The sequence below is a fragment of the Haplochromis burtoni genome, unplaced genomic scaffold, assembly GCF_018398535.1.
Source record: "Haplochromis burtoni strain Fernald_Lab_line unplaced genomic scaffold, NCSU_Asbu1 Contig_612, whole genome shotgun sequence".
NCBI lineage: Eukaryota > Metazoa > Chordata > Actinopteri > Cichliformes > Cichlidae > Haplochromis > Haplochromis burtoni.
In genome coordinates, this window is record NW_024582973.1 from 234,445 (window position 1) to 261,521 (window position 27,077).

At 36.8% G+C, this 27,077-nt stretch overlaps 1 protein-coding gene across 1 annotated transcript in view; it reads left to right on the forward strand.

The window, feature by feature from the left end:
- tusc3 (tumor suppressor candidate 3) overlaps positions 1–27,077 on the forward strand; it is a gene marked incomplete at its 3' end in the record, with an annotated part of 76,409 nt that overhangs the window by 36,811 nt on the left and 12,521 nt on the right. Inside the window, 6 exon segments of the mRNA XM_005948675.3 lie at positions 1,806–1,975; positions 4,363–4,480; positions 6,650–6,790; positions 9,725–9,865; positions 10,076–10,165; positions 25,083–25,146. Of these exon segments, the coding sequence (XP_005948737.3) occupies positions 1,806–1,975; positions 4,363–4,480; positions 6,650–6,790; positions 9,725–9,865; positions 10,076–10,165; positions 25,083–25,146 (724 nt within the window).

Genomic DNA, 27,077 nt, shown 5'->3' on the forward strand with positions numbered 1-27,077 from the left:
TGTGTGTGTGTGTGTGTGTGTGTGTGTGTGTGTGTGTGTGTGTGTGTGTAAAACAAATGTTAGACAGTGCATCATTACTGCAGTATGATTGGCATCCAGGACTGACAGTTCTCCTTTTGGGGGTGAATGCACACGGGCAGCAACAAGGTACATAAATCAAAGGCAGAAAAGCAGAGGTGTATAGAAACCACTTTGTACCTCATGTGGACATTCACACTATTGTGTATACATTTGTGTTTTTGTGTAGTACTTATTGTTGCCTTTTCGTGTTCCCTTGGGAATCTCCTTCCTCATTATACATGGCCCTCCTGGGCCATGTATATATAGGAGTGTGTGTGTGTGCGTGTTGTCTAAAACACACAAGCAATACTGCAGAAACACATGTCAACAGCTGTGTGTATTGCCTATTTCTGCCTCACTCTCTTCCTCTTCCTCCTTTTAGTTTTTGTTTGTCTCTGTCAATCTTGTCCCCAGGCAGTTTACTGGAGAGATTTAGACAACAGCTCTGCTTTCTTCAGCCAAGTCTATGACCTGATGTGTGCGTGCGTGTGTGTGTGCGTGTGTGTGTGTACGTACATGTAAGAGTGAGCAAAAAAGATTTTGTGCCCAATTAGTAGCTGGAGTGAAGTGCAATGCTAAATTATTTAGTTACTGTCTACTTGATCCAATGCTACCAAATTTGGGGAGAGAGTAATGGAGACAGTAAGATGAAAAGTTAATCTACATATGTAATATGTGATGACAGAATGCTTGCCGCTGATCTCTGCCATGCTTCAACCCTGAATTAAATGTCCCTCTGCCAATACCAGAGATGCGTGCATATGATGGCTTCTAAAAACTGACAGTGAGAATTAGAAAGCATGATCGTGAACTAGGCTTGGGCAACTGGACGAATATATCGACTATCGACGATAGGCTGAGCCCATCGTCAATTGTTTTTACAGGGATGATTTATTTATTTATTTGCCCATGAGTAAGTTTGCTAATAACGATGGAGCTAATAGAAGCATCAACAGAAAAAAATAAATAAATAATAGCGCTGGTTTAACAGCATCCTCTTTCATCTGCGAGCAAATGCACCCTCCTCAGAGTGCGCCCAAATGCTTGTTGATGGAGCTGCAGAAGGTGGTGATAGCTGCATACTCAGCCGGATGGTGGACACGTACATGCTCATGCAAGTTAGTCGTGTTTGAGTACTTGTGCACTATACGTCTGCACAAGCGGCACACCTCTTTGCCTCTTTCATCTGGTTTAAAGGCAAAGAAATCTCACATTGGCAACTTTATATTTTTTTTAGTGCTGTCATCGTCAATGCGCCGTCATCACGACTAACGCGATTAACAATTAACCCATCTGGAGTCGAAATCCCTGAAATGGCAGTTTGTCCAAAGTTTGTTCATTCTGCACTCCAGATGGGTTGAGCGCGTAAAAAATTTAAATTGCGTTAATTGTGATGACCACGTTAACGTCGCATTACCGCTGACAGCCCTAATTTTGGGGGGGAAATTAGTTTGTACCCTATTAATATTTATAGGCCAGTAGTCAAACCTGTTTTTATTTAAGTCTTCTACCACCACTGAGTCACCCTTGGACTTTCAGTCAGAGTATACATGTTTCACATGAGGAGAAAAGGCTGGAAGAAACATTGCCGTTTTTTAAGATAAAATGTAAGGAAGCAGGATCATACATACTACAGTCTTATTTCCCTGAATTGTTACTTAACTATGATTGCATTGTTCTTCTTTTTCCTATAAAATCCTAATGGGATGTATTATTTCCACCTCTTTCTTTTTCTGGGTGTTCAGAACCTGCTGTCAGAGAAAGTTGACCAGATGATGGAGTGGTCTTCTCGGCGTTCAGTTATCCGGATGAATGGGGACAAGTTCCGTCGTTTTGTCAAGGCCCCACCCAGAAACTACTCTGTCATCGTCATGTTCACTGCCCTACAGCCTCAAAGGCAATGTTCTGTCTGCAGGTATATACACGTACACGCGCAGTACACCTACTGTAGGACACAATGTGCCATAGCTCTTACTGTAACAGCTATTCCTTTGTCCTTCCCGCTATTGCCCAAGATGTCATGCCCTCCTGTGAGTTTTCTGAGTGGGCTACAGTGAAAAAGTCCTTTAAACTCATGTTCTTTTCTTCTGTACTACCAAAAGGAAATGAATACTGTCCATAGAACAAGTCCCATAGCCACTTATATACTAGAAGCATTAAATGCACAGGGAGATTTAAAAGAAAATAACAACAACAACAACAGACAAAACTCCAACTGCAATCTTAAATTGTAATTACTACTTAAAAAAAATCCAACCTGTATCACATTTGCAGCAGAATGAGGTACAACACAGCAAGGTCAAGTACCTGTATAACAAATTAGATTACTCTCTCTAAGATTACTGTCTCTCTAATCTAATCTGAGGTTCTTCAACAGTTTTTTTTTTTTCCTTGTCTTGTCCGTGATGGTGGAGAAGTTGGAATGGAAGAAATTGATTCTGTGGAAAGCTATGTTTTATACGCATAATGAGTAGGGATGGGTATCGTTTAGGTTTTATACGATACCATTACCAAACCGGTACTTTTGAAACGGTGCCGGTGCTTAAAGAATGGAGAACACACACTTTGTCCAAAAACCTCTTATGTTTAGCTGTTTTTTTTGTTTTTGTTTTTTTGTAAAAAGATAACAATGTTAGCCTTTTCTGCAGCTATAGGGCATATATGGTATCACTCTTGGCTGGAAGCAGTGCTTAATCAATGGAAAAAACACCAGTTTTGTCTAAAAACCTTGATTAAGAATTCTGGTTGGGTTGGATCAAATACTTATTTCACTCAATAACAAAAAAAATATTTATTTATAACTTTTATGTCATATATTTTGCTTTTTTGTTTTGTTTTGGGGGGCAGGTAGATATTATCTCTCTCCATTCGAATGAAACTACCATTAAAATTAGACACTGTTCATTTCTTTGCAAGTGAGAAAAATTAAAATTCAGCAGTGGCTGAAATAATTATTTCTCTCATTCTATTTTTAATGAAAATTTGTTCTTATGTGAATCTACAACTTTAACGCCCTGACAAGTGTTAAATTGTATTTCAGCACCATGGACAGTTCTTATCATGGCACTGGAGTTCATAATTGAGACAGCTCTAGAGCTGTCCATGGTTATGAAAGCTTCTTGTCAGAGAACCCAAAATGTGGTGTTACGTGTGATACTGCAGTCTGCTGCATATTACTTAATTATTTCTTGCTTGTCTGATGGTTGGTTGTGATGATGGTTTTTGATGGTATTTTTGTTTTTTCAGTCATACTAAGTTATATTAGTTATATAAGCTTAATCTGAAAATGTAGTAAAAATTACATACAAATTTAGTCTGTAACTGCTTCATTTTGTATGGTAAACCTAGCCAGCTCCTCTTTGCTATGTAGTAAAAACCAGGTAGCTGACCATATCGTTGTGTCCAAAGGGGCATCCAGCCAGCTGATGAAATCATCACTGACCTTCTCTATCTTGACCTGGCTGGTTTCTTTAATCAGCCACTCTTCTACGTCATCAGTCACTTGATTAGATAAGTTATTCATCAGCCATGTCAGTACCACACAGCAGGCAGACAGAGTGAATGGACTCAGTGTATGAAAGTAACGCAACACAAAAAATTATTGTTTCTGTTTTTGGCGTTCGTATAAAATTATCTTTGCTGAAATTGCATGACAGTAACTCAATAAATCATTGCCAAACCAGATTCTGCAATTTACAGTTTCATACACACCATAAATACAAAGTCCTTTCATTCAAAATATCTAAATTCTAAATGTTTGTTTGTATGTGTTTTTAATCTAACAACAAACTAGGGAACTTATATAATACGTACTATATAAAACTATATAAACTACTATATAAAACTTATACTGTATAATTAACAGATGTATACATTAATGTCACTCCTTTTGTCTTTTGTCTTCACTTTCTCTGTCTTTCCTTGTTCCAAGCATTCTCTTATTAACATTAGTGTGACATCATTAGAAAAAGAGAGCAAGGAGAGAGTGTAAGATGGATGTTAGATGGTGACCTGAGTGTCTGCTTTAAGAGGACTATCGGGCAGTGAAAACGATGGCTAATCACTGGAGTCCTCACTCCCACATCACTCTTAAGCTCTGTCCCAGTTTCATACTACATACTAATTTTAACTAGGCTCTTTAAGTTTTGGAATTTAAGTACACAAAAGAATGATTGTTTTTGAGCATAGCACTGATGGAAAATGTTTTTGCACATGCTTGTGTTTATTGTGAATGTAATACTGTTGCATTTTACAATAGTAAATTAATATATATCTCTTCTGTCTGTCCTGTTTATTTTGTAGGCAGGCAAATGAGGAGTACCAGGTCCTGGCAAACTCATGGCGGTACTCATCTGCTTTCTCCAACAAGCTATTCTTCACGGTAGTGGACTATGATGAGGGAGCTGATGTTTTCCAGCAGGTAACCATTTTCAACTGGTTCGCTTAAACCCACTGCAGTCTTTAGGTTGTCATACTCACTACCTAAAGTTGCACTAAAAACAATGATAATTTGATGTGTGTTCATGCATCTGTTGGATTGAGGATAGAACTAGATTGTTTGTTAGTACTTGTTATTCCTCCACTGGTTCCTTCTTTGTTTTTGTTTTACCAGATATTTAAAACTCAGAAAAGAGGCGTCAAAAAAATAGCTGTCATTTTTGTTTTTTGGGGGTTTTTTTTGTTTTGTAATTATAAGATACTCTTAGAACTTTCAATAGATGCATATTGATATAAAGCCTGTTTTTAGTTCTTTTCTTTCTTTTATCATGATTTAGATTAACAATAATCCAGAAAAAAACATTTTAAGTGCTAAGATTTTTTTTGCTTTTACTACTTTTGTTTTTGTTCTTTTCTGCTTACTATTTCTGTATATTTTTCCTTCTCTTACATTGTTTTAATGGTTGCTTCTTGTCCTCTGTCTTGTATTTTGTTGTTTAGTATTGAGTTTTAGCATGGTGCAGGGTCCTGACCTGATTTTTGGACTTTCCTTAACCCTTTAAAGCCGGTCGGAGCGGGTACGCTCTGTTTTGCGTAACTATTTTTAAATCCCGGTAGCTCTGCAACCACGTGAGTTAGCGCAATAATTTTTTTTGCATATGAAACCGGAGGAGTTGTACTTACATCTTATGCCATCAGCTTGTCCTAGGTCACAGTTTCCTTCCACATATAGCTTTGCAAAAACTGCATAAAAAGCACTTGCAGCAACAAAAACATAATATTCCAGAAACACGCTTTGCCGATCCGATCAGCTGTTCATCACACTTCCTACGTTGGAATAGATGTCAGCACGAACTTTTGCATGTCCGCCATTACCTGCCCGAAACCGGAAGTGACGTCATTTTCGCGGAAATGTAGTTTTTGTTTTTGTTTTTTTTTTTAACCATCAGGGCCTCAGGGCCTATACTGGTGTTTTTAAAAGTTGTCTTTGACTTTATGACTTTCTGTGCCGTTTCTGGGATGCTTAGGACTCATATTGCACTGCTGGAAATAGCTTATTTTGATGCATATGCTGCTTTTTTGCAAATTTGCAGTATAATATTTATTTTCGTTTTTCCTGCAGTATATAAAAATTGGTGTATTTCAAAAATAAAACTATGAAGACCCTCAAAATAAATTTCCTGTGGTGGGAAACTAGTTTGTGCAACTTTTTTGTATTAACAGTTTTGAGGGATAAGCCTCTTAAATTTCTCTAACTAGAAATATATGTTAAAAAAGCCAAAACGATTTTCAATTTTTTTGTAGTTTATTGCACTTTTTTGCAATTTATGTAATTACTATGCACTTAATGAATAATAAATTATTAAAATCTGGGCTATAAGTGTTGTATTGATGTATAGCAACTTGAAATGCTCCCAAAAATGGCACCACACCATGTAAAAATATAATATTAGCTCTGGCGGACTTGGTTCTATGGTAGGTCTTAAAGGGTTAAAGTCCTTGAAGTTACATAGCATAACTGTAAAGATAGTCAAATTTGTTTGATCATTTTGGCAGTTGAAAGGTTTCACATAATAAAACATAACTAACTTTTTCCTTGACAGTTCTCATAAATTTTAACAACAGTCTCAAATGTCTTGGGTGCAAAGTCTAGACAGGATTTGAAACTTCAACAAAAAGTTGAAGTTTAAATGCAGTATTTACCTGACAGTAGCACTTTAGAATTTGGCTCCTGTGAAATGGTACTGATACAAAAGCAGAGTGAGTGCAGCTTTGCTCTCTGATGCTCTCTGGCAGTAAGGATATCTTCACTTAAAATTTTGGCTAATGTTTTGTTGTTTGTGTCACCTTAATGATGACTCATTCATGAAACTGTTTGTGCTGGAAATACTACTGTGTCCACATTTAAATGACAACATATGCATTTTTATTTGCCGAACTTCATAACAAAATTTAAAGCTGAGGAAGTGAAAAATGCTACATCATCCCACATGATAGAAGTATTTGGAGGAAATGCCAGCAATGAAAACAAATTCAAGCCTATGCCACCAGTCTGCTAATATGTTATGATTTTAGGATAATATTTTGCCCTTGTGTATTTAATGATTCATTAACTTAATATCTTCTTCATTGTGTGTTCTCTTTCTCATAGTTGAACATGAACAGCGCCCCAACCTTTATGCATTTCCCAGCAAAGGGAAAGCCAAAAAGGGCTGATACATTTGATCTGCAAAGGATTGGCTTTGCCTCAGAACAGCTTGCCAAGTGGATTGCGGACCGCACAGATGTTCAGGTACTTTATAATCAAAACATTTATTCAGTTTTGTGCAGTTGCAGAAACATTCATGTGTTTGTGAGAAATGATGAAGAAACCTGTGTAGATACACCCACAATAGTTTTTGTAGATATGGTTAGAACTGTTGAAATCCCGTGTATTGCAGTTTATTGACCTTTTCGATAAATGGACTGGTATTTATATACTCAAAACACTTTCTGCTATAAGTCTCATTCACTCATAAATTCATACAACACTTTTCTATGTGACTAAGTGTTTTGTCTTCAGTGGATGCATCCCCGACAATGCTTTCCTTCAAATTGGCTATTACTGTGTAATGCTGAGGTGTTTTTGACCCAGGTTGTTTTTTTCTCTCTCTCTCTTTGGTTTTCAATTCAACCTTCAGTTTTCAATTCCAGCAGAAAATATGCTTGTAACCTGCTTGCACAAGTTACTTATAATTTTTCCTTGGCAGTTTCCTTGACTAGCAGATGGATATTCTAGAAGCCTACAGTAATGTGCAAAAGTCTTCAATCTCATTTCATTTCTTTATATTTTGTTAGGAAAATGGGGAATAAGAGTTTGATTGTAACATATGCAAACATAGATAGAGGTGAACTATGTAAGGAAAAAATTGCATATGCAGTTCTAATGAGCTTGAAAGTCATTATTTTGTATGACTATCTCTATTCTTAAACACAACCTGGACTCTTAGGAAAGCTTCTTTGTAATTTCTTAAAGGACTCTTTATAAATACTTCCAGCCTTCTCCATTTATAAATACTACTTTATAAATACGTCCAGACTTCTTAAAGGACATTCGAAGGCACTTTTTTGGTTGTTGGCTTCTTTTTGTTCCATTCTCCGTCATGGTGATGATTTTCTTTAACTGCCAATAAAATAAAATTTGTTGGCAGTATGTTTGGCTCATTGTCATGCTGAAAAATAAGGCAGTTGCTATAACATAGCAAAAATATAGTTGATACTTTTCCAGATGCATCTACACGGTGGATCAAACTCTAATGGTTCTTTTCCGTGTTCGTAATTAAATCGATTTTGACAAGGTCACCATCACAACTGAGTGAAATTCAGTTTGATGCAAACCATGACAGATTATCCACAGTGTTTTGTCTATAGTGACTGTAGACACTCACTTTTGTACCTCTGGCCCGATGATCTCCTCTACACATGTTGATGACAATGAACCAATACTTTCATATTTGGAGTCATCGCTCCATAAGGCCTTGGCCTATTGTCAATATTTTTTTTCAATTTATTTCTTGTGTAATTTGACATACCTCAGTCTCCCTTTTCCCCTTCCTTACTTAAGAAAGGCTTCTTGTTGGCCACCTTTCGATTCAGGTTATTTCCTGTTTAGCAAACTTCAAAGGTCAGATGCATTTCTTAAGTCCTGTGTCTTTGCTGTTTGCATTCCCTCTCCTTGTAAGGGCAGGAATTTCCGATTCTGCTCATCAGCTGTTGGGTTTTTTTGTTTGTTTTGCTTTGTTTTTTATGTTTTAAGCACATACTGCACACCATGCTGAGATATGCCAAGCTTATAGTTAATAGCTTTGGGAATCACCTTTTTGTTGCAAAAATTGTATGCCTGCCATACTTTAACTTTTACGTTTTTCTTAGATTCAACTAAATAAATGGAAACAAATTATGTATTTTTGTGACGACTGCTAGTAACAAAGCTGTTTATGTGTAGACACGAGACTAGTTCATCCCTTGACCTAGCTACATTTTTTTTTGCTTTAATAATTCATACATCAGTGTCCTTTGACTTTGACATTTTGTGTCATGTGTGCACTGTATTCTGGAAATGAAAGTTGAATGGATGGAATACAACAATAAGTTATTCTGGCTTTTTCCTTCAACCTTTCATCAAGATTCTAGTGTGGGTGTAGTAGAACCATGTTAAAATAAACAGGAAAAAAATGTTTTTTCCTCTTTATACATACATACATAGTCAAGCATTTGCAGCCTGGTACATGGCAAATTTGTAGGGCAAACTTTTAATAGCTGTAGAGTGTCAACACATTCTCATTTGCAATATAATAATTTCAAGCCAGTTCAGTTGTATTTATATAACACCAAACCACAACACCAATCACCTCAAATAAAATTGTCACCAGTTACACATTTATCTTTTAGAACATCTTGATCTGTTGGAATAACAATGTTTGGTATTATAGTCGCACTGAAATATCCTCAAGAAGAAAGACACTGAAAATAGAAGAAAAAAAACATATTGCAGAGAATTTCATAGACTAATTTTATTGGCCTTGACACTGTTGATCACATCCTCAAATATTACTGAGTTTAATGGAACAGAGTATGTACCCCAGTATAATGTCACAAGTTATTATTAGTATTATTTTATATAATTAATAATGTAGTTTTAATTCACAAAGTAGTGTGTGATTATGTGGAGGAAGAGTATTCTGTCAGAAACAGATTCATGGTCTTTGTTCTAGATGGAGTAATTGTGCTTGCTGTGTTGTGGCTCTCTTAAATTTCTTTTTATGTCTCTGTCACAGAAATTAACTGCAAGGAGTTTTTAATTTATATGTAAAATTCATATTTTAGTACTGGAAGTAAATTATTTGAAATTATGGAATTATTTGACAGTTTCAAGGACCCTTTTCTGCTCACATTAGTATTAGTTCAGAAAATGATTTGACATTTTAAATCAGCTTTATATTTGCTTCTCCTTCAATAAAAAACCCTCAAAAATTTCAAATATGAAAAACACTGAATACATAATGTTACTTTCATCCACTCACTGAGTTTTATCTTGAATGTGTAAGAAATCATAGGAAATTTTTGCTTTACATCAGATATAGAATATAATTATACATACAGACTACTACAAAATTAAAGTCATATAGCAACTGCAACATGTTACCATGTTATTCACTTTCATCTCACTTTCTTTCTGGCTTTTCAGATTCGGGTCTTCCGTCCTCCTAATTATTCAGGAACTATTGCTTTGGCGCTCTTAGTATCTCTAGTTGGAGGATTGCTGTATTTGAGGAGGAACAACTTGGAATTCATATACAACAAGACTGGATGGGCCATGGCTGCACTGGTATGATACATATACACCAACATTAGGTTGGAGTGAAATATTTGTCTTTCCATATTTATCTACTTTTACATGTCAGGGACGTTGTGTGAAATGAGATTAGGGGTGTAGTTTTCTCCCCATTTTAACAAAAATATGATGTCATGTTTTATGTAATGGAAAAGTTACTTATCTATGCTTGACTCTCTCATCTGTTATTTTATCTCTCTCTAGTGTGTGGTGTTTGCAATGACATCTGGTCAGATGTGGAATCACATCAGAGGTCCTCCTTATGCCCACAAAAATCCACAGAATGGACAAGTGGTATGAGTTACATTTCTTTCTTCCCTCCCAGTGCATATAAATGTATATATATGATTTAATTTTAGTTGTTTTGTTTCTATTTGGCTTTGTACTGTCTTCTGTCCTTTAATTGATCAAACTTAGCTATGTTTTTGGTAAAAGCTGTATTTTAAGGTATAAGTTTAATCTTTTTTTACCAGGTTGTAAGTGAAAATATATTAGATCAGTGATAAAAACATCTGTAAGGTTATTGGCCTCAAGTAAAATAGACTCTGTGCCATTACCACCTGCTAACGGGTCAGACATGGGACAGTGTGTGTGTGCGTATGTGTGTGTGTGCGTATGTTACTGGACAGCTGGGAAGAGTCATTTTGTGTTAATATCACCCTAGAGGCATCTCAGAGTCATCTTGGGCCAAGCAGAGTGGGAAAGAGAGAGGTGTTGGCCAAAAGACTTTTTCTTTAATTCTTTCTTGCTTGTTTTCTCTCAATGGTAAATGGCCTGTATTTGTATAGCGCTTCACTAGTCCCTAAGGACCTCAAAGCACTTTACATGTTCAGTCATCCACCCATTCACGCACACATTCACACACTGGTGATGGTAAGCTACATTGTAGCTACAGCCACCCTGGGGCGCACTGACAGAAGGCGAGAACAGCTTGCCAAGTGGCTGCCGGACACTGGCGCCACCGGGCCCTCTGACCACCACCAGTAGGCAACGGGTGAAGTGTCTTGCCCAAGGACACAAAGACAGAGACTGTGTGAGCCGGGGCTCGAACCGGCAACCTTTCGATTAAACACAAACTGCCAAGTCGCCACGATAGCCCCCATTTTTTCTTCGCTTTCTTCCTTTCATGTTGTCTTCCTTTCAGGTCTTTTTGTTTAACCCAGCTATCAATCGGAATTAGAGTAATCTATATTTGACAAAGTTTGTGCACATAAACAAGGAATTTGACTCAACCATCCTTTCTTTCATATAGTTGCTGTGTTTTAGAGAATTGCCACTTATTATCAATATGTGTGCAAATACTTACTCACACAGTATTTCCAGATATAGCTTTGCAGGTCATCATTTAGGTTTCTCCACTGAAGTGTGAAATTAAAATAAAAATATGGAAGGAAAATGGAAAAAAACTATGAACTTGGAGGAGAGTAGGATCAGAACAATGAAAGTGAAATGGCCATATAGAAGAAAGGGAGGAATCTGAGAAATTATGTTTGTGTCTGCAAGCTGAGTGCGTGCGTGTATGAGGTGCTGTAAGGGACATTATTACTGAAACGCTCTCACACACACTACTGAAATTTTATCTCTCATACACACTATTGAAATTTTATCTCTCATATACACTACTGAAACGCTCTCACACTGAAACCCTCTCACACACTCCACTGAAAACCAAGGCATTTCAGTTGAACAGGAAGTTGTTTCCTGACAAGGAAACTGAAGCAAAAAGTGGTAGATTTCAAACAAACCACTACACAGATGTCTACTCAGCAACCTGCTAGGTAGCCTAAGTGAAGCAGCTGCATTACTTAACAATATATTAGCTTCAGCATAAGTCAAAATTTAGAATAGCAGGAGACCGGCAATATCCTGGTTAATTTTCTTTGGCATATTTGCTTTTTGTCTTTTTTAGCGAAGAAGAAAATATCTTAAAATCATTAATAAAACCAGGGAGAGAAGGCTTAGTGTTCCTCCATATAGCACAATGGATATGATATTTACTCAAAAGTATGATGATGTTAAGAATGTCTGAGACACCCAATGCTAGATGATCCATATAAAAAAAATTATATGATGTAATTCAAATGGTGGCACATCATTAATTTTTAGGGAAATCCATTTTTAAGTCACACCAAAAGCATTGTGTGATAGGGCATAGAAAAAAAAGATGTTCTAGGGTTTCATTTTCATCAGTGCAAAAAGAACACTGATCCACCTCAAAGCTAAATCTCTTTTTTAGAAATTCTGTCACAGGATTAATTTTGTTTATGACTTTAAAGTGTGTTTCGGTAGAATAGGCCATTTCATACATTTTGAGTTTGCTTTATCGAGTGTATCTGAAATAACTAAATCAGAACCACGCCATGTAACCATTCTGTCATAGCTATGAAATATTTTGTATTTGAAGAAACTACTAATACATTTATTATTTCATTTTTTTCCAAACAGCTGACATTGTCCTAGCAATAAATTAGGAAGCACTGATGAGAAGATATTGTATATCATAAAGTTTTTAATCAAATGAAGCAGAGGCAGTGGGATCAGTTTACAAAATTAGTTATATTCTCTTTGAGAACAGTTTAGACAATATTTTTCTGAAAAGTCTGTGTAACTTAGAATGACACCGTTCTCATGCAACAAATCTGTTATGAATATAATCTTCTTGTTAAACCAGTCGCTCTTGAAAATTGATTTTCGATTACATTTTATTACCCTATTATTCCATAAGGTTGAATTATGAGGAGAGAAGTTGTGGGTAAATATCGTTTTACTCGTGCAATATCATTGCAAAGTCTGTTCGGGAAAGTTCGATATCTTGATCGGGATTTTATTTACCTCAAAATCACATTTCAAATAAAGTCTAATCCTCCTATTTTATTAAACAAGGGTTGTGGGATGTGGAAACACAGAGTTACTCTGTGACAGACAAGATTTTAACCATTTAATTCTGAGGGTGCCAACCATAGATTCAAATTCTGGAGCTTTGATGCCACCTTTATTGTATTCCTTAACAAGCTGAGATCTTTCAATGTAATAGGTTTTATTCCTCCACAAAAATTGGAAAATAACTGTGTTAGCCTTATTAATGTTTTTAGAGGTGATATATAGAGAGTGACAAGGATAAATCAATTTGGAGATGCCTTCAGCTTTAGATACGATGTTTCTGCCAAAAATAGTGAGGTCTCTGGTTAACCAGTGGCTAAGTGATTTCTTCATCTCCATGATACGGTTACAAATATTACAATCTCTTCTAATTAGGCTTTTAGATATTATCAGCCCTAAATATTTAACTTTAGATTAAACTCTAACCGAAGCTATTGAGAAGTCAGAGCTTGTATGAATCGGGAGTAGTTCACATTTTTTGGTATTAAGAGATAAACCAGAAGCTTTAGAGAAAATTGAGTTTTCTCTACCACTGATTTATCTTTCAAAAAAAATAGATGTACCATCTGCGAATTGACTTATTTTGAAGTTTTTATTAAAAATTGATACTCCTTGTATGTTGTTAGAATTCTTTTTCCATAGTGCTGAGTTTTTGTATATTGGCAACAGTTGAGGTGCCAATATAAAAAGCTTAGGGGAAATAGGACATCCTTCCGAATTCCGCGTTTCACGTTCAAGGAAGCTAATATATTGTTAAGTAATGCGGTTGCTTCACTTAGGCTACTAGCACAGCGATCCCCAACCCCTGGGCCCTGGACTAGTACCGCTCTGTGAGTCATTTGGTACCGCAACTGTTGAGGCTTGGGTTTGAAATTTATGGTTTTCAGGGTGTTTATCGCTTTTTTATTGTTATTTTTATATCTTTTCCCTGGGTCTTTTCCCATGTGTTATGATTAAATATTCTTTTTTTGGGGGGGTACCGGTACACGTTTTATTTTATTGTATTTATCCGCGACACCTTAAAGGCCGGTCCGTGAAAATATTGTTGGCCTTAAATGGTCTGTGGCGCAAAAAAAGGGTGGGGACCGCTGTACTAGCAGGTTGCTTGTAGTGGTTTGAAATGTACCACTTTTTCCGTCAGTTTCCTTGTCAGGAAACAACTTCCTGTTCAGCTGAAATGCCTTGGGTTTCAGTGGAGTGTGTGATGCATTTCAGTAGTGTGTTTGAGAGATAAAATTTCAGTAGTGTGTGTGAGAGCATTTCAGTAATAATGTCCCTTACGGCACCTCATATAAGTGTCTCATTTCCATGATATGTGTTTAAAATGGGATGTATCCCTTAATTGGATTTTTCTGCTGAAAACAGGGCTTTCACTCACTTTAGCTTAGTGTCAGGGTGCGTAAACAGTTGGGTGCAGAGACGTATACGATGCTTAGTGTCTACTGGTCTAAACAAATATTCAGACTGAATCAGAAATACTTTATTAATCCCAAAATGTCAACTTATGACACTATGTTGCCAGACAGAGTTCAAAATACTTCATATTCACTCAGAACGTGTAAAGACACAACAGACTGACTAATTCTAACCTAACAATGATGCCCTCTGCAAGCCAAAAGTCAACCATTTGCAGATAGCCAATAAAAGTTAAAGCAGTGCTTCACTAAAACATGAAAGGTTAGCAGGGATGACAACGACTGTCAAAAACCATCAACCAAACATGTAAAAATCAGCTGGAAATATGGAAATGTCATCAGCCAATAAAGGTGAAAAAAGGAGTTGGTCAAAGTCAAACACATAAGAAAAACACTGACAAAAAAAGTACTTTAAACAACTCAAACCCACAGGAAGAAAATGTTCGCGAGGAATCGCTCATTCTTCTTTAACTTTAAGTTAAAAAAAAATATATTTAAAAGACATAATTCTATACTTAGCTTGCCTTTTTTGACAGTTTGCCATATCACAGCATGTGTGTAAGTGTTTGGTATGTGCATGCTTCTTGTAATTCATGAGTACATGGATTTTGGGTATAGTCTATGTATGAACCTCTGTGCATAGGTTTGTTAAAGCAAAACTATGTTTCTGTCACATTTTGAGGCAGCAGTTTTTTTTCTTTTTTTTTTTTTTTTTTTTTTGGCTCCATAGTGAGACTCACTACAATTTCATCTGCTTCACTGTACCATTCGTCAGTTGACAAATCCTTTCAATATAGTGTACCTAGTCTTGCTCGCTCATCATTTTGAAGGAATTACACGGTCTGGTGAATGTGGGAGATTAGAAAAAGAGGTGAGAAAAGGTAACATGAAAAGGGGTGGGAAGAAACAGAAAGGATAAGATGATACTGATCCTTTCTGAATCATCTTCTCATTCACTGCCATTTACCATCAGGGGATGGAGAGAACAAGAGAGGAAGGTTAAGGTGTGGTTCAAAAGTGTAAAGAAAAAAAGACGAGCATCATTTGTAGTCAAATATAGCCAAGCCTAGTCCTGCTCCTATGTCAGATAAGTGGGTCCAAAATTCAAGACAAAGCAAAAATAATAGAGTAAAAGCACACATTGCATGTTGTTGCAAACTATGTGAGTGGAGTTACTGCTGTTAAAGAATAGTGGATGGCAGGATTTTAGGAACACTTTGAAATGTTATTAAGTAAAGGGCACCATTATCACTATAACCTTTTAAGAGCAAAAGTATACTCATTGCACACATTGGCATTGTTATAAAACTTTTTTTAAGTATATTTTGTAGTCTGTCGTAGGCATGCATAGTCAGCATGGTCATTAAAAAAATGGCAGGAACACAGAGTCACACGAAGCTTCATGTTAGCCTTATGGTGATGAAATTTACATTAGTCAAACTCAAGTGGACCTTCATGAACTCATGGATATGGAAAGTATAACTGCAGGGTGACACTGTAAAACAATGGTTAGTAATGTTGCATCAAAGCAAGAATGCTTTGGGTTTCAATCGCCTGCAAGTATGGAGTTTGTATGTTCACCCTGTGCCTGCATAGTCTGCCTAACTGTCACAATTTAAAGGTGTTTTGCTAGTTGGTGACTTTAAACTGGCTGTAAGTATGAATAATCAGGCAGGTATGTTTGTTTCAAATTAGCTGACCACAGGCAGAGTGGGAGTGAGTAGGCAGGGCATGGAGGAGAAAGAGGAGCAGAAGGAAGACAAAAATAAGTAATTATTTGAACTGATAAACAGACTGAATAAGGACTTAGTTGGGACAAAAATAAAGAAAAGGAAAAACTGTATGTATGTACATAACTTTCATTTAATTATATAATGCAAAAGTACAAAACTGCTCCCTGTCATGTGTGCAATACCATGCATTAGCACAGATGAATTAGGTTTTTAAAAAATAAATTATTTCTACACACAAACAATACCATCAACTTCAACTGAAGAAGCTATTTTGGGCATGAATAAAAGTGTTTCAAAATCAAGAGATAGCAAATGAGTGGACTAGAGGGATGTGGAAATGACAGGGAAAAAGAAAGAAGAGCTGAAGGGTACATTAGAGAGCTACATCAGATGAGGGTGTAACCCATTTGTTGTCAAACAGACTGAAAAATTACAGAGAGCACCAACAGTGCCTGAGAAATAGAGTGCCTTTTACACAGAACAAGACAGAGAGACAATACAGCCAGAATTAAAAGACAGGCAGGGGCAAGAGGGGGGTGTGGTGTTTTGGTAGTCTGTATGCATGCAATACATCCACTCCTCCCTGCACGGTGTTTGTGTGTTATGTTGATTACTGGCTACTTAGAATATCAATCCTTTTGCGTTGCATGAATGGAATTTTTTTTTTTTTTTTTTAAAACGACAACCTCACTGTTCTACATACTTATCTCCATGATAATCTCCCTTACGGCACCTCATACACTTAAGTTTGTGAACACAATAACCCAGGAAAGAGCCAACATAGGACAACATTTCACATTCATACCATAGGTGAATATAGCAAAAATCATGGACTTGAATATCAGTGACGTCAAGGTCAACATCAAAGTTAGAGGTCAAGTTTTCTGAAAATCTTGTAAACACAATATTTTGCGAAAATGGTCACCTAGGATTTTCAAACTTAAACCCTAGGTGTCACGGTCTGCGGAGACAGGCCGTGTGGTGGTGTGTGTGATGGACCCAGGTGCGTACACAAGTGAGTAGACGGGAGTGAACTTTAACAGAAAGTGAGCCTTTATTATGGCTGAAGACAAAGTGTACAAACACAGCAGGAATAGCGTGACTAAACTAGACTATAACTAAACTGGGAAAACTAGTACTGTGACAAACTAAGAAGACTCAGAGACTATGGTGATAACTGCAAAGACTGATCGTGAAAACATGGAGGTGGGAACACAGACGACGCAACACAGACTGCATGAAACACATAGGCTGTATCCCAATTCAGGGTCTGCAGCCTTAAAGTACGCAGCCTCAACGATCCTCAAGGGCCGCGTACTTAAAGACCGCTAAGGCCGGAAGTGCGAGGCTTGTGAAATGGGACTGTCTAGCCTCCGTTGCGCTGCCCAGGTTGCCTAGCAACCATGATACTAACAGCTGGAAACGTTTCATACAGCTTTGTTTGACAGAAATGAAGGAGAAAATCTTTTGTTCATTTGTTTGTTTCTTTCTACATGAGCTTTGATCATTCTCTGTAAGATTAAGCTCAGCTATTGAACGGAGTATATTTTAAAGTAAAGGCTTTAAAACCAAGTTAGTACAAACGTCACTAATGTCACATAACTTTGCCGACATGTGGCCAACAGTAATGTTTTAATGTTCTTCGTTATTAAACATTTGCACATAAATAAGTGACATGATATTCAGTACTTAAAGTTTACTCTTCGGGCGCCCCTCATCCGCCGTTTTTTTCAGCAAAATTATCCACACCCACCGCCGCGCTATGCATTCTGGGATATATTGGGCCACGAAGTCTACACCGCCACGTCCTTAAAATTCAGGGAAATTAAGGACTCATTTGAGGGCCGCATTTCGAGCAGCCTTCGAATTGGGACAGCCTTCGTCGCGTCGCGGTGACGTAATCGGCCTTAAAATGCGGCCTTTAAGGCTGCAGACCCTGAATTGGGATACAGCCAGAGACTAAATACACATGAGGGATGATCAGGGGAAGTGGCCACACATGGGAGCACAGCTGACACACATGAACCTAAAGACAGGACAGGAGAAGTGAAACTAAATACACTGACATTGAATACAGACTTTCAAAGTAAAACAGGAAACATGGAGATTAGACATGACATGAACTAAACATAACCACGCAGACATGACTCATGACAGGTAGACGCACGAACCAGGGAGACTGAGTACAAGGGAAGATGACAGAAACGACAACATGAACTTGGCTACATAAGACACACAGACAAACACATGAAGGGCAAGAGAGACTTAACACAAGGGTAATATAATTACAAATGAGCTAGAATAACTTAATGAACCTAAATAAACAATAAACATCAAAATAGACTAAAAACACACTCAAAACACTGGGTCGCACGACCCAGGACCATGACACTAGGTGTATCTACAAGGAGGTTGAGGGGTAGCACTTGCAGCTGTCGGTATTTTATAGACTATGCAACAGAGCAAGTGGGTAAGCAGTGTAACAGCTTTTAGGCTGACACTGTTAGGCCCTTCAATTAAGACAGGTTTCCTATTGGTCAGTGGCTGCATGGATATACAATACCCATTGCTAGTGAATGTTTGGTTCCATTTGGTTCCACATGCGTGCGCGTGCACACACACAGCCACCCACACACACACACTAATGGAGAATGCACAATATAACCTGAGTTTTTGTCTGCTTTTTTGTTGTGTTTATTGGAATGGTCAAAACTTCAAACAACTTTGCACAAGATGAACTCAACAAAGAGGTGGCTAGTTTTGTATAGTTTTGTATTATTTCTTTTTTCCTTTCCCCCTCCTTTTCAGATGTATTAAACAATGCAGGTCTTTTTTTGTTGTTGTTAAATGAGGCTGAGCGCTGAAATGTTCAAATTAAAAGGCCACGTAGACCAACTGGTTTGTTGAAATTGTCACAAAGTGTCACAAAGACACTGGTCATGAAAAGCAGAGTTTTGCATTGTTACCGCCTGCCAGCATCTTAGATTGCATCTTTCTGATACTTGACACGTTGTTCCAGTCAATAATAAGCCCCCAAAATAAAAGAAATAAACTCTGAAGTATATGTAGACGTACATCAGTGTAAATTTACATCAGTGTTGCAGTGGTTTCCCCTCAGGAGGGCTGCATCATTTCTCCTTGGCCTATTAATGCTTCTGTCCCAGGATGATTAGAGGCATGCTTTGTAGGGCTCATGGTGAGTCAAATTAAAGTGGTCACCAAGGCAAATTAAAAAATAATTTATCAGAAACTGTACCTTGAAAATATGCAGTTCACAAAAAACCACACGTTAACAAAATTTAGTGTCTCCATTCCTACACACTTTTACTTCCTGCCTTACTGAGATTTACAGAGCTAAAAATAGCTATTATTGTGGGAAGATCAGCTACTTACATTTTGTGTCAGTAGGCTATAAACTAACTCTTAGTCATAAAGACAGACATTGGGCTATGAGAAACTTTTATTTAAAAGAAAACAAAAATTAAACAAAAAACAACTTGATTGAGCTTGATTCAGAAGTCCCATAAGAGGCTATGGTTCATATCATAGTGGTCATCATATAAAATAATTATATGAAATAATTAAAATTATTTTACCTTGTATATCTTAGTTCACTTTGCATCCATTATGTCATTCTTCAGATTGATTGTCTACTCTGTTACTAATCCCAGCCACATGCAGAACAAGTAACAGTCTGTTATAAATCTCTGACTCAACGCAAGTCATCTCAAGTCCCTCACCTTGGCTGTCTTTGTCTATATATCACTGAAAACAAAATAATTAATAAAATTCTGCATATTTAGGAAGTTAAAAGTCACCTCATTTCACTGATTGACATGTTTTCAAAAAAGAAAACGGGTTTGAATGGCTTTAATTGACTCTTGGGTAATTAAACTGAACTCTCCACGGAGTGCGTAAACACTGAACTGCATAAACACTGAGTAGATAATGAGATTTTAAAGCATTACCTGAATCCCTTAAATAGACTATCATATTTGTTCAAATGAAGGGTTCAATGAACCTAACCAGTCTCACAGCGGCTGTGAATAAATCACCTCTAAATGCTTTCAGTTCTTGTTGTTAAGACATTAAGTTGTTATGTGCTGCAGGGCATTCCTCTTTGAATGGTGTGTGTGTGTGTGTGTGTGTGTATATATATATATATATATATATATTTTATTTTATTTTATTTTTTTTTTGGTGCAACAATACTCGTATCGATATTGAACCGTTCGATACAGTGCTTTCGGTTCGGTACGCATATGTATCGAACAATACACATTTTTTTTAAATTTATTTTATCAACTTTTCTTCTGACGATGCTGTCTGTGTTGAGCGCTCAGTGGATCTGCGTTCGACTACTCCGCCTAGGCTGCACTGTCGAGTGCAGATCCACTGAGCGCAGCGCAAGCTAGCAAGACAGAAGCTAAGCTCGTTGCAACATGGCAAATTGAACCTCCCCCACCCTCATTCAGATCTGGCGTTTGAAACTGTCTTGGTTTTCATGTGAAGCATGACCCTGATGGTAAGTGCGTCATGGACAAAAGTAAAACAGTATGTCAGATGTGCCACGCAATGCTCAATTGGTGGGAACATATATGTGTATATATACATATATGTATATGTATATGTATACCTGATTTTAGTCTGTGTCTGTGCCATTACCTGAAAGTAAATACATTCATTAAAAGATAAATGAATAAATAAACTGAAGCCCAAAGCTGGGTCTCTGACAATAGCCGGGCATGGTCACGACAAATAAATAATGCTGTTCCTATACCACTGTTTCCTTAACTTGAGGGCGTTCTGTTTACTAAAGTAATAGAGGTGTTCATTTGAAATGGTTACAAAGTGTGAAGTTGGAGACATGTTTTAGTTATGTAATTTATTTTTTGTGTGTTTTATTTTGCAAAACTTTAACACAATTAGTGTGTGGCATTACTGCTTTTGATTATTCCTGTGCATGTGGTTAAGAAAGATTTTCCCAACTCAAAAACCCCCCCAGAAAATTTACAGCAGTTCTGGAGTTTGTGCATTTAAATGTTTGCCAAACGTTGTGTATGTACTGTATGCACTCAGCCATTCTCAAACTCATGTAGAATTTAATTTGAGGATTCACCAGAGCTGTTATTTGGAAATGAAAGCCTGTCTGTAATTGAAGGCTGATTCATATATAACCTGTTATTTCAGAAGCTGGGCTAAACAAATGTATATTAAATGTGAATCAATATTTTATACTTACATGAGTGCAAATACATAATTTCTGTCATAATGTTACAGATGGTTATTCTTGTATAATGATGATTTTAATATCCGTGTTTTCAAATGGGTCCATGAACATAGTCAGCATATACTGCTGTGCACATCTTCATTCTTGTTGAAGAAGAATGTTATCACATGTATACCCAAGCTATTGATCGATTGAATATGTTATTTTTTATGTAACTTGTCTATACAGAGTGGGGCCGCATGTCCAACTTTTATTTACCACTCTATCTAACTTAAATCATTTGTTTATACAAGACAATGTTTTAACCTAATTTGCAGACATGGCAGTCTTAAAAAAGAACCCAAAAAACCCTCCAAAAAGCAAGAAACTAATCCATCAGATTAATTGGAGCAGTAGTAGACTGCAGTTGTACCAGACGCTCCCCAGCATGAACCTGTCTAAATTTATGCAGGCAAGCCATTGTGAGCCTATTTAAAAAGGAGAAAATGTATGTGTCAGCATGCTGTGCACCAGAATCGCACCAGCGATCATATAATAGTTTTTTTCTTGTGTATTTAAAAAAATGAAACAAAAGTAAAAACAAGAAATATTTAAAACAAAAAATGTTAACAAGGGTTTCTGTATATTAGGCATACTCCACAGATTATGGAGTATGTCAGGGTGAGGGTTTCTATGTATTGCACTGAGCAGCAACAGATAGACCTGAAGCAGAACTGAGCAAATGACTAATATTATGTTTTGACCTTTTTGTGGGATTTTGCTTGAAATATAACCATATAATATTGCAAACCTTACAATATAAGAGAAATTTAGTTAATGGCACCAAGTACATTGATCTATTATATAGATTATATAGATCAGAGAATGGGATTTAGTTTTTGGAGGGGTTGCTTTTGTTTGTTTTTTGTTTTTTAAGTAAGAGAAAAAGTTACAAGATGTGACTTCTGCATTAGCTCATTTAAATGTCTTTATTATCTCAGCAACATGAAGACTAAAGGTTGCTGCTTTTATACCCCAAATCACTTTGAGGTAAATCCTTCTGATTAACGCACACTCACACAAAAGCCACACAAAATGTCTCAAAAGGCTGTTCTCTCTAAGCAGTTTAATTTACAAACATTTACTTACGTGTTTTGTGGACACCTGTTTAGCTACGTACACTGAAACATGCACACAATGTTCTGCTCCGCACATTAATGAATTAAACAGCTACATTTTAATACATCAGGTTAATTGGAAGTGCCCAACCATGGATTGAAGAATGTTTTATCCGCCAAGCATTGACTTGTTTTGTGCTTAAGGGTAACATGTAGCAAGTGGAACAATGGTATGGATGTGGTTTTTTTTGTTGTTTGGAGGGTTTTTTTTAAGTTCCAGTAATGAAAGAAAAATCCCCATTGGTTACTGACGCACCTATTACTTTCAGTGTGTGGTTTCCCAAACTTTCTAGGACTTGTTTAATTTGTTTTGTCATTGTGACAGTTTTTTTTTTTAACCCCTTCATACTGTTGTGTGTACTTAACGAGCTTAACTAATAGTCTCCTGAAAATGTGAGTGGGCTTCTTAGTGGGTATTAAAATGAAGAGCTCTACAGTTAACTGAAAAATACACCAGAAGTTCATTCAAAAAGCTTATGTAGGTGTAAGGACAAAAGGCAGCTAGAGATTGTTTGTTTTGCATATCCTGGTCTGAACTATGTCTTACAGAGGTTATCAGTTGAAACTCATGTGATGGGTCAATTATCAACTTAGCAAGCAAAAGCTTTAACCTTTTAAAGGGGGCAAATCATGGATTTAAAGTACCCCCGTCATCTGAAATGGGTTTATCACAGTGTAAGTGTCAATATATCTGGCACAGTGCCCATCTAATAGGTAAACATGATATTAAGAGTTTACAGTATTTCACAAATGGTGTATTCTATAGTTGTCGTTTTATTTTTCATTTTGTTATATGAGTATTAGGTTAGTATCATCACCAGCAAATGCAAATTGCTTTTTCTATTGACACAAAACAGGGAAGTTAGGGAATGGTGAAGGTGCAAGCCACTATCTGCTGTTCTGTTGTCTATGTGGAGATGTCTGAGGAGGGGCAAAAACCTCAAAGAAGTACAGACAGCAGCTGCGGTGGAGACTTTTCGTTGTTTTTAACACTCAGCTTCACTTCAGCTCTTTGTATGTTACAACTTCTCTCTTCTCTGCCACTGATGGATGGACTAATAACAGCACTAGGAAGAGGAGACTACAGACCAGATGCACCACATATTTTTGCCACTGCCCCAGAGCCGTTCACTGCAAGTAGACAGGCAGTCCGAAGTTATCCAAAGTGCTACCACTGCTGAACCAAAATTCCCCTTCCAGTTTCAAATGTACTGATTAGGAATGTAAGGAAAATTTCCAAACAGTTTCCCATTGTTCTAGTACATGAGCTTTGTTTTCTAGTCAGCAAGAAAAGAATGCCGAAAATAATTTAAAAAACCCTAGCTAATAGAGAATAACAGGTTTATACCGAAAACAAAAGGATCTGTTTCAGCACTGAGGCCTCATTGTTTTTATCTGCTTTCAAGTGCAAAAATTCTTCACTTCTCTCCACTGAAGCAAGAAAAAGCTGTCCACCCTCTACTCCACCTCTTTTGTCATCTTCTATTCATCTTTCCATACTTATTCTTGTCTGATAGAAAAGGAATGAACACTACACCAGTCAAGTGGAAAAGCAGACCCTTGATCTGCCTAGACACTGATAATCTGCAGGGATTCAACAATGTTAAACACTCTGAAAGACTTTCTCCCTTCTTCTGTTTGTTTCCTTTCCTCAGACCCTCATTTTGTCTGCTTCTTTTTCTCTAACAGACAGATGTTAGTCAAAGTAGACCTCTGACATCTTAGCACAGGAGCTGGAATCCCAGCATTTTGCTTCGAATCTCAATGAAGTATGAGCTTCAGCGGGGACATTGATCCAAGCATATCATCAGGTTTAGATGGCTATAAGTTATAGTGGAAAAAAGATCAGTTTATTAGATGTCAATGATTCTGATCATAAAGTGTCTGAAATGCACAGAAATCAGGATAATTATAATTTTTGTTTCTGGAACGGTTAGATTTGATGACCCTGTACTATTTCCATTTTGTTTTTTTATTGTTTTGTATTTGATTCATTCTGAAAGATTTTAAAGTACAATTAATTCAACATTTAGAGAAGATTGTACTGAAGTGGGAAGTTTAGCTTTGGCAGACTGCATAAAACATAGCAATTCTCATTCAGAGCAATCATATGTGTATGTGTGTGTGATCGGTAATGTAGGTTTAGGTTGACCTCTCTGCCCACTGCATGAAAAATGTACCCTTTCTATACACCTACACACCACATGGATAATTCCTCAGGCTTGAGTCATATGAACAAACACATTAATGAATTCTGATCTAGAAACATACTCAAGCAACACAATTTATACAATTAAATACAATTACTTCTCCACTCAGATCCCCACTTTCTATTCATTTATTAAAACACTAGTGACGGGTCTCTTAAAATTCTGTTCGTCCTGTCTATGATGCATTTTATGCCACCCTCAGAACGTCACATTGGGGAAGATTTTACTTAATTATTTTTAAGGTTTATTTGCTTATTTGTCTAGTGCATTTATAATACACTGCCAGCTGGTAGAAACGCTCCATGGACACTGCAGAAAGAGTATACAACTGCTGTCTGGGAGCACAACTGAAGTTAGTTTTAAACAGGCTAAACTATGAATGTGGTTTTATCTGATGATTCAGTTTAGCCCTTCAAAGAACTGGTAGCATTACTGTGTGGTAATACAAAATAATTCCAGAACCACAATCCCACCGTGTCCTTTTGTTTATTATAGAAGTTTTATTGAGTTTGTTAGTGACTGAATTACTAGCTGAAAAGAAAATTCTTAACTGACATTGTTTTCTTCTCTTTCTCTTCCCCCCCAGAGTTATATTCATGGCAGCAGTCAGGCACAGTTTGTGGCAGAGTCTCACATCATCCTTCTTCTGAGTATCCTTTAATTAAATTGTTCTTGTTTGTGTGTCACATGTTGCAAAATGCTAATCATCTAGAGTAATATATCTCCATGAAATGTCCAGCAGCTCATCTTGGCAGCAGATTCCTTTAAAGCACCATTTCCTCACCCACAGCACCTTTGAGAACTTTTTATGTTTGAAAGAGTGTTCCCTTTTGTTTTTATTTGACTTTTTTCCCTCCAACAAAGTCAAAAATCTCTGTTAAGGCCTTTCTGTTGGACTGAAGAAATTCACAATACAAAGACAATGGGTTGTCCTCTTTTCAACTTTTCTCCTTGCCTGATTTGTTCCAAATTCCAACAGCTCATGATTGAGTGTGTCTTTGCATGTATTTTCTTGGGGTCTTGTTTGGCAGGATATATTTTTCTGTTTGTATTTGTTTACTTCTGTCTGCTTGTATACCCATGTGTACTTGCAGTGGGGCTTCTGTATGTGTGTGGGTAATGATACCATTCATTCCTAGCTGTTCTGTTCACCCCCATAGGAAATAACAGGTCCAAGGTCACACCTGCTGCAAAGCTATATTTATTTGTCCATGGTCACACGGGGTTTTTGTTGTTTTTTTTTGTCAATCTTCTGCCCATCTGATTACACCTAAATGAAACATACGCACCTGCTGAAATGGTAACACAGCTACCTTTGTTGTTAATGCAGGTGGAGTGAGCACATTTTATGAGCATCATAGAAGAATGTAATCTTGCTTAATCCTTAATTTATGCATGCAGAAACAGTTACCACATTAAGCTACAAAACCATACTCATTTAAATGTTTCCTTGATGGTATTATTTATTTGTAGACTGTCTAGCATCGTGGTGGTTATTAGTTATACTAAAGTTGCAACTAATATTGGTGCGAATGAAGTGTTAAACAAGTGTTAATTTGTTATGTTTCCAGGGCTTTATATTGTTTATCAAACATGGTGTGACTGTTCAAAATGACATTTTATATTCTTTAAACAAAGCAAAGAATTTAAAAGTAAAAATATCCAACAAACAAAGACCTGTTTTAGTTGTGTTTCTAAAACAGCTCTCCTACAGGTAGCTACTGCATAGTTAATATGCTTTTATTTCATAATCTAAGGTTCACATATTCATAATGTTTGTTACTATAGACTGATGAAGGTGTAGGATGCCTGCAGGCCAAGGGACTGTTTTGTTTTTGTTTTTTTTGTTTATTGGTTTGTTTTTTTAATAGTTTCAGCCCTGCTACAGTCTTTTTCAAGTTCAGTTGCTCCTTGTAAGAGCAGTGGTTGCTTTGACATGATGGAAACTTTATATCAATGCAGATTGGTCTATAATTATAATAATTTTTGTGACACTCTGTATAGCCACCCAAACAGCCACCTTGCTGTACTTTGAGATCTTGTCTTTGTGTCGCACCAGCATGCCATATCTTTTACCCCAACGTCAAGATAATACCTTAGTTTTTCCCCTGTATGTTCCCATGTGGCAGTCTTTGTTTGTGCACCCCATCAGGCTTTGCCTAGTTATGTGCATTTGTATGCAGAGCATGCTAGAGAGAAGAATCTGTAATTAGGCCCTAAGCCATGTGAGCCTGTGCTTGAAGTGATTTAAAAACAGCTCAGGTGTTGAATGAAAAAATGTTTGCTTCTGTAATATATAAGTGTTTACAATATTGTATGAGTATTGTATGAATTGTTCACAATTATTAAAGTTTAATCCTAACTGCAAATTACTTTTTGCAGTTAGGATTAAAGTGATTTGTCTTTCTGCAGCTGTGTGTTATTAATAATTTCACTTTATGCATGTTCTACATGAGCACAGACAAAGACTTGTTTTTCAAAAATACTAGCTATGTTATTACTCTTATTACTCTTATGTTATTTTCTTGTGTGTGTGTGTGTGTGTGTGTGTGTGTGTGTGTGTGTGTGTGTGTGTGTGTGT